At 39.6% G+C, this 11,070-nt stretch overlaps 1 protein-coding gene across 1 annotated transcript in view; it reads left to right on the forward strand.

The window, feature by feature from the left end:
- Window positions 1-10,574, forward strand: part of LOC139766909 (propionyl-CoA carboxylase beta chain, mitochondrial-like) — a 47,419-nt gene extending 36,845 nt beyond the window's left edge. The window contains exons 8-10 of the mRNA XM_071695935.1: window positions 3,814-3,891; window positions 8,227-8,347; window positions 8,528-10,574. Coding sequence (XP_071552036.1) covers window positions 3,814-3,891; window positions 8,227-8,347; window positions 8,528-8,649 — 321 coding nt within the window. The 3' untranslated portion in view covers window positions 8,650-10,574. The remainder of the gene's footprint in view (window positions 1-3,813; window positions 3,892-8,226; window positions 8,348-8,527) is intronic.
- Window positions 10,575-11,070: the final 496 nt, after the last annotated feature.

Here is an 11,070-nt window from a genome sequence, read left to right on the forward strand (position 1 = left end):
GAGAGGCATTTGGACGATTTTTGCAGGGAAAAAATGCAATTGAGTGGGAGACGTATAAAAGAAAGAGACAGGAGGTCAAGAGAAAGGTGCAAGAGGTGAAAAAAAGGGCAAATGAGAGTTGGGGTGAGAGAGTATCATTAAATTTTAGGGAGAATAAAAAGATGTTCTGGAAGGAGGTAAATAAAGTGCGTAAGACAAGGGAGCAAATGGGAACTTCAGTGAAGGGCGCAAATGGGGAGGTGATAACAAGTAGTGGTGATGTGAGAAGGAGATGGAGTGAGTATTTTGAAGGTTTGTTGAATGTGTTTGATGATAGAGTGGCAGATATAGGGTGTTTTGGTCGAGGTGGTGTGCAAAGTGCGAGGGTTAGGGAAAATGATTTGGTAAACAGAGAAGAGGTAGTAAAAGCTTTGCGGAAGATGAAAGCCGGCAAGGCAGCAGGTTTGGATGGTATTGCAGTGGAATTTATTAAAAAAGGGGGAGACTGTATTGTTGACTGGTTGGTAAGGTTATTTAATGTATGTATGACTCATGGTGAGGTGCCTGAGGATTGGCGGAATGCGTGCATAGTGCCATTGTACAAAGGCAAAGGGGATAAGAGTGAGTGCTCAAATTACAGAGGTATAAGTTTGTTGAGTATTCCTGGTAAATTATATGGGAGGGTATTGATTGAGAGGGTGAAGGCATGTACAGAGCATCAGATTGGGGAAGAGCAGTGTGGTTTCAGAAGTGGTAGAGGATGTGTGGATCAGGTGTTTGCTTTGAAGAATGTATGTGAGAAATACTTAGAAAAGCAAATGGATTTGTATGTAGCATTTATGGATCTGGAGAAGGCATATGATAGAGTTGATAGAGATGCTCTGTGGAAGGTATTAAGAATATATGGTGTGGGAGGCAAGTTGTTAGAAGCAGTGAAAAGTTTTTATCGAGGATGTAAGGCATGTGTACGTGTAGGAAGAGAGGAAAGTGATTGGTTCTCAGTGAATGTAGGTTTGCGGCAGGGGTGTGTGATGTCTCCATGGTTGTTTAATTTGTTTATGGATGGGGTTGTTAGGGAGGTGAATGCAAGAGTTTTGGAAAGAGGGGCAAGTATAAAGTCTGTTGGGGATGAGAGAGCTTGGGAAGTGAGTCAGTTGTTTTCGCTGATGATACAGCGCTGGTGGCTGATTCATGTGAGAAACTGCAGAAGCTGGTGACTGAGTTTGGTAAAGTGTGTGAAAGAAGAAAGTTAAGAGTAAATGTGAATAAGAGCAAGGTTATTAGGTACAGTAGGGTTGAGGGTCAAGTCAATTGGGAGGTGAGTTTGAATGGAGAAAAACTGGAGGAAGTGAAGTGTTTTAGATATCTGGGAGTGGATCTGGCAGCGGATGGAACCATGGAAGCGGAAGTGGATCATAGGGTGGGGGAGGGGGCGAAAATTCTGGGAGCCTTGAAGAATGTGTGGGAAGTCGAGAACATTATCTCGGAAAGCAAAAATGGGTATGTTTGAAGGAATAGTGGTTCCAACAATGTTGTATGGTTGCGAGGCGTGGACTATGGATAGAGTTGTGCGCAGGAGGATGGATGTGCTGGAAATGAGATGTTTGAGGACAATGTGTGGTGTGAGGTGGTTTGATCGAGTAAGTAACGTAAGGGTAAGAGAGATGTGTGGAAATAAAAAGAGCGTGGTTGAGAGAGCAGAAGAGGGTGTTTTGAAATGGTTTGGTCACATGGAGAGAATGAGTGAGGAAAGATTGACCAAGAGGATATACGTGTCGGAGGTGGAGGGAACGAGGAGAAGAGGGAGACCAAATTGGAGGTGGAAAGATGGAGTGAAAAAGATTTTGTGTGATCGGGGCCTGAACATGCAGGAGGGTGAAAGGAGGGCAAGGAATAGAGTGAATTGGAGCGATGTGGTATACCGGGGTTGACGTGCTGTCAGTGGATTGAATCAAGGCATGTGAAGCGTCTGGGGTAAACCATGGAAAGCTGTGTAGGTATGTATATTTGCGTGTGTGGACGTATGTATATACATGTGTATGGGGGTGGGTTGGGCCATTTCTTTCTTCTGTTTCCTTGCGCTACCTCGCAAACGCGGGAGACAGCGACAAAGCAAAAAAAAAAAAAAAATATATATATATATAGTATATATATATATATATATATATATATATATATATATATATATATATATATGGAAGGTATTAAGAATGTATGGTGTGGGAGGTAAGTTGTTAGAAGCAGTGAAAAGTTTTTATCGAGGATGTAAGGCATGTGTACAAGTAGGAAGAGAGGAAAGTGATTGGTTCTCAGTGAATATTGGTTGCGGCATGGGTGCGTTATGTCTCCGTGGTTGTTTAATTTGTTTATGGGTGGGGTTGTTAGGGAGGTGAATGCAAGAGTTTTGGAAAGAGGGGCAAGTGTGCAGTCTGTTGTGGACGAGAGAGCTTGGGAAGTGAATCAGTTGTTGTTCGCTGATGATACAGCGCTGGTGGCTGATTCGGGTGAGAAACTGCAGAAGCTGGTGACTGAGTTTGGTAAAGTGTGTGAAAGAAGAAAGCTGAGAGTAAATGTGAATAAGAGCAAGGTTATTAGGTACAGTAGGGTTGAGGGACAAGTCAATTGGGAGGTATGTTTAAATGGAGAAAAACTGGAGGAAGTGAAGTGTTTTAGATATCTGGGAGTGGATTTGGCAGCGGATGGAACCATGGAAGCGGAAGTGAATCATAGGGTGGGGGAGGGGGCGAAAGTTCTGGGAGCATTGAAAAATGTGTGGAAGTCGAGAATGTTATCTTGGAAAGCAAAAATGGTTATGTTTGAAGGAATAGTGGCTCCAGCAATGTTATATGGTTGCGAGGTGTGGGTTATAGATAGAGTTGTGCGGAGGAGGGTGGATGTGCTGGAAGTGAGATGTTTGAGGACAATATGTGGTGTGAGGTGGTTTGATTGAGTAAGTAATGAAAGGGTAAGAGAGATGTGTGGTGATAAAAAGAGTGTGGTTGAGAGAGCAGAAGAGGGTGTTTTGAAATGGTTTGGTCACATGGAGAAAATGAGTGAGGAAAGAATGACCAGGAGGATATATGTGTCAGAGGTGGAAGAAATGAGAAGTGGTAGACCAAATTGGAGGTGGAAAGATGGAGTGAAAAAGATTTTGAGTGATGAGGGCCTAAACATGCAGGAGGGTGAAAGGCGTGCAAGGAATAGAGTGAATAGGAATGATGTGGTATACCGGGGTCGACTTGCTGTCAGTGGATTGAAGCAGGGCATGTGAACCATCTGAAGTAAACCATGGGAAGTTTTGTGGGGCCTGGATGTGGAAAGGGAGCTGTGGTTTCGGTGCATTATACATGACAGCTAGAGACTGAGTGTGAACGAATGTGGCCTTTGTTGTCTTTTCCTAGCACTACCTTGCGCACATGCAGGGGTAGGGGGTTTTCATGTGTGGCGGGGTGGCAACGGGAATGAATAAGGGCAGACAGTATGAATTATGTATGGAACAGAGAGGATATTCCCTCAAAGGTTCAGTCCTCTGTTCTTAACGCTACCTCGCTAACGCGGGAAATGGCGAATAGTATGAAAGAAAGAAGGTATATTTGTGTGTGTATATATATGTATATGTTGAGATGTGTAGGTATGTATATGTGCATGTGGACGTGTATGTATATACATGTGTATGTACACATATATACATCAAGTTAGCACCAGACAACGGACAAAAAAAGATGCAAGATATCATGAACCTAATATGATAATCATGTGCTGCCATTTGATGAGTCAGGGAACGATATTCAGCAAATACATTTTGTTTTAATGCTAAGATCTCTTTATTTATAGGCCTATGGAGGAGCTTATGATGTGATGTCTTCAAAACATTTACGTGGGGATATGAATTATGCTTGGCCTACAGCTGAGGTAAGAGTTGAAAATTTATTCAACCCAAGAATAATTAATTTGAAATACTATTTCCTGGAAGAACATGAAAACCTCATAGAACATCTTTGTAATGCAAGTTCCAGAAATTAACCTTTAAACATTAGTTATCATATGTTGACTTGTTCAGCAGGTGATAAAGAGTAATATGAGTGCTAATTTTCCCTGGCATGTTTTAAAAAACCCACAGATGTTTTGACGTCTGTGAGGCTGCTGAGTGTCTCTTCGTCTATAGGTGCTTATTACATAGACCACCACTCTGAAAGTAATTCTCAAGTGTAAATATATATGTAAAAAGATAATTGTGAAGTGTAAATATGTATAGATAAAAAAAAATTAATAGATTTTTCATACTTTATTTGCCATTTCCCACATTAGTGAGGTAGCACTAGAAAAACCTGAAGAAATGTCCTCATTCTCTCACATCCATTCTCTAGTTGTCTATAATGTACAGAAACTAGAACCTCTTATTTACAACCAGACCCCATAGATCTTATTGCTTTCCCTGACAGCTTCATATGCCCTGGTGCAGCATGTTGACAGCATGTCACCCCCTGTATACCACATCGCTTTAGCTCAATTTTCCCATGTATGCCTTATACCTTTGAGCATATTCAGGCCTTATACATTTAAAGCTTCTTTCACTCCATTCTTCCACCTCCTTGGTTCCCCCTTTTCCTTGTTCCCTCCACTTTCACTGTGTATACCCTCTTAGTCATTCTCTCCATATGTCCAAACCATTTCAGTACACCTTTTTCAACTCTTTTTTACATACTCCCCTGATTACCAAACCTCTTTATAACCCCATCATTTCTTATTTGATGAACCCTTCTCACACCACATATTGTCCTCAAACATTTCATTAAGAGCACAGTCACCATAATATCCATGAAGTGATATGTCATTTAGTGAATGTGAGTTACAAGGCACACAAACCCCCCCTCCCCTATTGCCAGGGGAATTCCACAGTATCTAAAGGTTATCTCATGGCCATGCGAATGATTGTAGCTTTAATTTACATAACTTTTACGTTTGTGCATTTCTTTTGTAAACAGTGATGAGTTGTTGCTGAATTTTTTTCGGAGGCCTCACCCCACCATCCCCTCTATAGTGGCTCTATGAATTAACTTCATCACTGTACTATGGAAGTAGTTATGTAGTTCACATTTTTGCCCATATCCTGGGAAACAGAAATTTAGAGCCTTTTTGTCCAAATCATGGACAACTTTCTAATACTCTTCCGGTGTTTAAAAGTTAAGGTGCATTTGCTGAGAAATTTTGGTTGCTTTTTTGCATGTGGCAGTGAAGCATTTGCTTTTTTAATTCCTAAGAGAGGAAAGTGATTGGTTCTCAGTGAATGTAGGTTTGCGGCAGGGGTGTGTGATGTCTCCATGGTTGTTTAATTTGTTTATGGATGGGGTTGTTAGGGAGGTAAATGCAAGAGTTTTGGAAAGAGGGGCAAGTATGAAGTCTGTTGGGGATGAGAGAGCTTGGGAAGTGAGTCAGTTGTTGTTCGCTGATGATACAGCGCTGGTGGCGGATTCATGTGGGAAACTGCAGAAGCTGGTGACGGAGTTTGGTAAAGTGTGTGGAAGAAGAAAGTTAAGAGTAAATGTGAATAAGAGCAAGGTTATTAGGTACAGTAGGGTTGAGGGTCAAGTCAATTGGGAGGTGAGTTTGAATGGTGAGAGGCTGGAGGAAGTGAAGTGTTTTAGATATCTGGGAGTGGATCTGTCAGCGGATGGAACCATGGAAGCGGAAGTGGATCATAGGGTGGGGGAGGGGGCGAAAATTTTGGGAGCCTTGAAAAATGTGTGGAAGTCGAGAACATTATCCCGGAAAGCAAAAATGGGTATGTTTGAAGGAATAGTAGTTCCAACAATGTTGTATGGTTGCGAGGCGTGGGCTATGGATAGAGTTGTGCGTAGGAGGATGGATGTGCTGGAAATGAGATGTTTGAGGACAATGTGTGGTGTGAGGTGGTTTGATCGAGTAAGTAACGTAAGGGTAAGAGAGATGTGTGGAAATAAAAAGAGCGTGGTTGAGAGAGCAGAAGAGGGTGTTTTGAAGTGGTTTGGGCACATGGAGAGAATGAGTGAGGAAAGATTGACCAAGAGGATATATGTGTCGGAGGTGGAGGGAACGAGGAGAAGAGGGAGACCAAATTGGAGGTGGAAAGATGGAGTGAAAAGGATTTTGTGTGATCGGGGCCTGAACATGCAGGAGGGTGAAAGGAGGGCAAGGAATAGAGTGAATTGGAGCGATGTGGTATACAGGGGTTGACGTGCTGTCAGTGGATTGAATCAAGGCATGTGAAGCGTCTGGGGTAAACCATGGAAAGCTGTGTAGGTATGTATATTTGCGTGTGTGGACGTGTGTATGTACATGTGTATGGGGGGGGTTGGGCCATTTTTTTCGTCTGTTTCCTTGCGCTACCTCGCAAACGCGGGAGACAGCGACAAAGTATAAAAAAAAAAAAAAAAAAAAAAAAAAAAAGAACTGAAACTTTATATGAAAATGCAGAGTGGGAGAAATATGGAGTGTGTAAGCACAAAGATTTTTAAAAAATAACATTTTGATCATTTTGAATTTGATACAGAAGTACCTACCTATATCTCTGATACCCATTCCCTCCAGGAACTCCCATCAAGGGGATGGCTACAGAGGAAAAGTCTCCATTTATCTCTGTCTTTACATGCCTCCCCCAAATAAACTGTGATCAATATTAGTTCCCCATTTCATTTTACTGAAGCTGTCTTATGAGCTATCATGTATGGCAGTGGTGAGTACTAATGAAGCCAAATGCTAGTCACATTTTCGAATATGCCATTAAACAACAAAAACAAACAACTTGGGTCTCTTCAAAGGTTTTTTGGTGGTTAAATTAGATCAACAAAAACTGCCACAGTCTTGAGGATTGTGATCATTACTTACTTTATTATTAGGAGGGTGAAAGGCGTACATGGGATAGCGTTCATTGGAACGATGTGGCATGCTGTCACCGAACTGAACCAGGGCATATGAAGTGTTAGGAGTAATCCATGGAGAGGTCTGTGGGGCCTGGTTATGGATTGGGAGCTGTGGTTTTAGTACATTACACATGACAGCAAGAGAATAAATGTGAGCAGATGCAACCTTTCTTTGTTGTGTCATAGCACTACCTTGCTAACCCAGGAAATGATGATCAAGTATGAAAAAAAAGATTAGTTTCTTCAAATTGGTTAACTTAGAAATATCTCTTGAGTGTCACATCTGTACCATTAGTACCTCAAATCATACAACAGCTGTCAGATTTTCAGAGATCCCACATTGAGCTAAAAATAATCTGGGAGCTACTGCCATTTTCATGTCTATCTTCTATATCTCTGACACTTGTTCCTTTTGGGAACTCCCTTAAGGCAATGGCCACAGTAAAAGAGACACTGTAAATGGTGAACTCTTTTGCTGCTTCTTAGCCATTTAGTGCCTCCCTGTTAACAGGCCACTGGGAGAGGGCATCTTTACCAGTGTTTCCAGAGGCTGCTACCTAATGTTCCAACCAGCTGCTTCTACCTGATGTTCTAAACTTTTACTTCTACCTAATGCTCACACCTAAATGTTCCCACCTACTACTTCTGCCTAGTGTTTCTTTCTAATGTTCCTGCCTATTGTTTCTACGTATTGCTCTTACCATTTTGCCATAAGGTAGGTCTAGCACAAAGCACTCACTGCAGGAAATTATAGAGTTATGAGGAATGAGTATTGTGAGTTAAGTGTTGTCAAGTGTTATGTGTGACCAGGAGAGATTGTATGTTTGTAGACAGAATGCTAACAGCCCACATGTGTGTGAAACAGGAAAAAAAGCTAACTAGGTCTGAGGATTGCAACTTGACAACCACTGAAGTCCTGACTCTTTATGCAGCTGTCTCTAACCATCATGATACCCAGGTGGGTAGAACCAGTGATATACCACCCTGATCAGTGGGTAGAACCAGTAATATACCACCCTGATCAGTGGGTAGAACCAGTAATATACCACCCTGATCGGTGGCTCTCTCCTAGCTGCTACTTCCACAGTATTCTCTTTCTTTGCATATATAAATTGTACCTAAGAATCACAAGAGGAAATAAAAGATCATATGTATTATTGAAGTGAGGTGGGCATATGGAAAAGTAGTTGTAAAGAGAATGACAATGTGTATGCAGGTGTAGTGATCCTGAATGAATAAAGAGAAAGGTTTGGTGGAATGAGAGTGAGGGGCAGTATCCGTTGTCAAGTTAGGAAAAGGCTTATAACTATTGCAAATACCTGATGTAAATGATTTTACTTTTGTTTAGGTTGCTGTAATGGGAGCCAAAGGTGCAGTGTCTATTTTGTATCGTGGAAAAAGTGATGTTGCACTGATTGAAAAAGAATACATGGAGAAATTTGGTAACCCATTTCCTGCTGCTGTCAGAGGTAAGGAAGTTAGTTTGTGAGGCAAATTCCCATACAAGTTTGTGCAGTATTGTATTTTTAAAGTGTTTCATGAAGACAATAAAGTTTTATAAATTCAGGAAACCTTAATTATTTAATTATATTTTTTATGTTGACATTTTCTGAAAAAATCTTTTTCTTAGAATTTTTGTCCAATTATAGGTTTTGTGGATGACATCATAGAACCACACACTACAAGACGTCGCATCTGTCAAGACCTGGATAAGTTATCTTCAAAGAAACTTAGTAACCCATGGAAGAAGCATGCAAATATTCCTTTGTAATATATTTAAATATATTCATATGCTACTGATAAATTATATCGTATTTGTAAATAGTGCAAATTAAAGTTTTCTCAGCAAAGATGAAAAGACATCATAGTATTCTACCATGGCTTGGGTACCAGACCATAATCAGTAGGTCAGATTACCCTCATCTAAGTACCCAAGAGACTATAATAACCTACCACAATTCCCCAGCAGCAGTATACTGTCATTCATGTTGTAGTTTGCCTTTCAGTTGCCTTGATTGGGCAATTTTCTCTCCATAGCTGCTTTAAGTAAGTATTTTTTGTCAGAAGTATATGTTGAAATTAGTCTCATGATATGAGAATTGATTTTCTCCATTGGAATTTTTGCATCATGTGATTACCAGTGAAGGGCTTTGCTCTATAGGAAAATACTCATAACACAAATTTATCTATGCATACAACACTTAATTTTCCATAATGATGGAGGCACTTTGCATTTGACTGAATGTACGGGCATGAAGTGTTGTGCAATATCTGGTAATGAAGGCATAACTGGTAATTGAATATTTCGTCACATATCATTGATTGTCACTCTTAGCACATGAAAAAATTATACAGTTACACTTGTGTTACACATTTGACAGGTTTGGGGCCAAGAAGTTGTGGGATTTTGGAATTTTCCCAGGTTTTTGGGTATCAGTATTACCAAGGGGATTTGATAACAGATCATGTAATTTATAATTTAACCTTGATATAGTAAATGAAATTATTAGTTTTGATCAGCATTACAGCTGTAATTATGTAGTGTGTGATACAAAAATATATATTGTCTCCAATGCCGAAAATGCACGAGAGACTAAGTAGGAGTTCCCTGTGCACAGTATTACACTTCAGTGGTGCACTTTTTTGTCACTTTCAGCACAGAACTTGGCAGCTTTTCAAGTTGCTTCTTTACTTCTAAAGTTGTTGAAGAACTAACATCAAAATAGTCCCACTAATAAACACTAACAAATATCTACAGATATTTTTTAAAGCACTGCTAACACTATACTCATCATTGAATCTTAAATGCTGGGACACCATTATAGGGACAAAACAGAGGAGAATGGACTGGTGACTAGTGGATTTTGAGATAGTACCCAAACAACAGAAGGGTAGTGAACATGCACGGCATTTCACTTAGCATGAAGATAACTAGGTGATATATTAACCTGTGGAGTTGAGTTTCCCCAGTATACATGTTTATTTAAGTATAACAAAACATAATGGCTTTAGTTATTTAATGTTCTTTCCAAGTTATTCCTTGTTTCCAGTTGAAAAATATACAAAGCCAATTGAGGATTTTTCCCTCAGAGGCTAGTTCTTGATACTACATCACTAATGCAGAAAATGGCAAATATGTACATGAAAAAAAAGCTTAATACAATGATAGATGATTACATAGAAGCTGAAATGCTGGGGATTTTAATGAGCACCAGTATCCTTGTAAGTGCTGGATTATAGAAATGGGCACATCTGAAACATTTACTCATTAGATACATTAATAATCAGGCTTTTATTAAGAAAGAAGGTATTATGTTGCCTAATTTTTTTATGTAAGGATTATGCATGGAAAGACTTAGTTTTATTATGATGGCATGGAGAAGAAAGGGGAGGCAAGGTTTGAAGGAAACTCTAACTCTGCCAGTTTCTTGTATTGTGAGTTTTTTGCATCTGTACTGCAAAGGAGGATGGTGCTCTGTAGAAAAATCCAAATACTTTCTGATCAGTTCTCAGACTATGGTTGATGTCCTTTTAATGTAAATATGCAAAATGAATCATGAAAAATATTGTAACCTTTTGTAATTACTGATGTATACACTCCAGATATTTGAATGGCTTGAAGATGATGTTATTACATCCTGGTGTAGATTTTGAATTTTATGAAATTTATTTTTGAATGAGATATATGCTTAATTATTTAAGATTTTTCTTTTCCTGATACTATACTATATTCAAGTATATTAAGAAAGGTGAAGCAGTTTGTGAACACGTCATTTTGCTAAATATATTTTTTTTTTTATTATACTTTGTCGCTGTCTCCCGCGTTTGCGAGGTAGCGCTAAATATATATAGTTAAGAATTCATATATGATTACCTCTTTTGCAGATAGTCAAAAGTTTTCTTACCCTGTGTGCCCTGTGTTCTACCCATGGCCAAGCCAGGCCTAGAATATGACTCGTGAAAACGTTGCCACAAGTTTTATTCAAATATTTACAATTTCTTAATAAGACATTTTCTGGAAGAGTAGAAAATAGGTCAGGGATATTAATTTGTTATACAGTATAACCTCTCAGTGATGATACCCCTGAATAGGAGTCATCATGGGGTGACATCATCCATCACAAGTAATTCTAAATTTTGTTAGTAATCAGAGGGTACCATTCAGTAATAATGCACAGATGTAAGAGATGTG

Source organism: Panulirus ornatus, chromosome 58 (genome assembly GCF_036320965.1).
Source record: "Panulirus ornatus isolate Po-2019 chromosome 58, ASM3632096v1, whole genome shotgun sequence".
Lineage (NCBI taxonomy): Eukaryota > Metazoa > Arthropoda > Malacostraca > Decapoda > Palinuridae > Panulirus > Panulirus ornatus.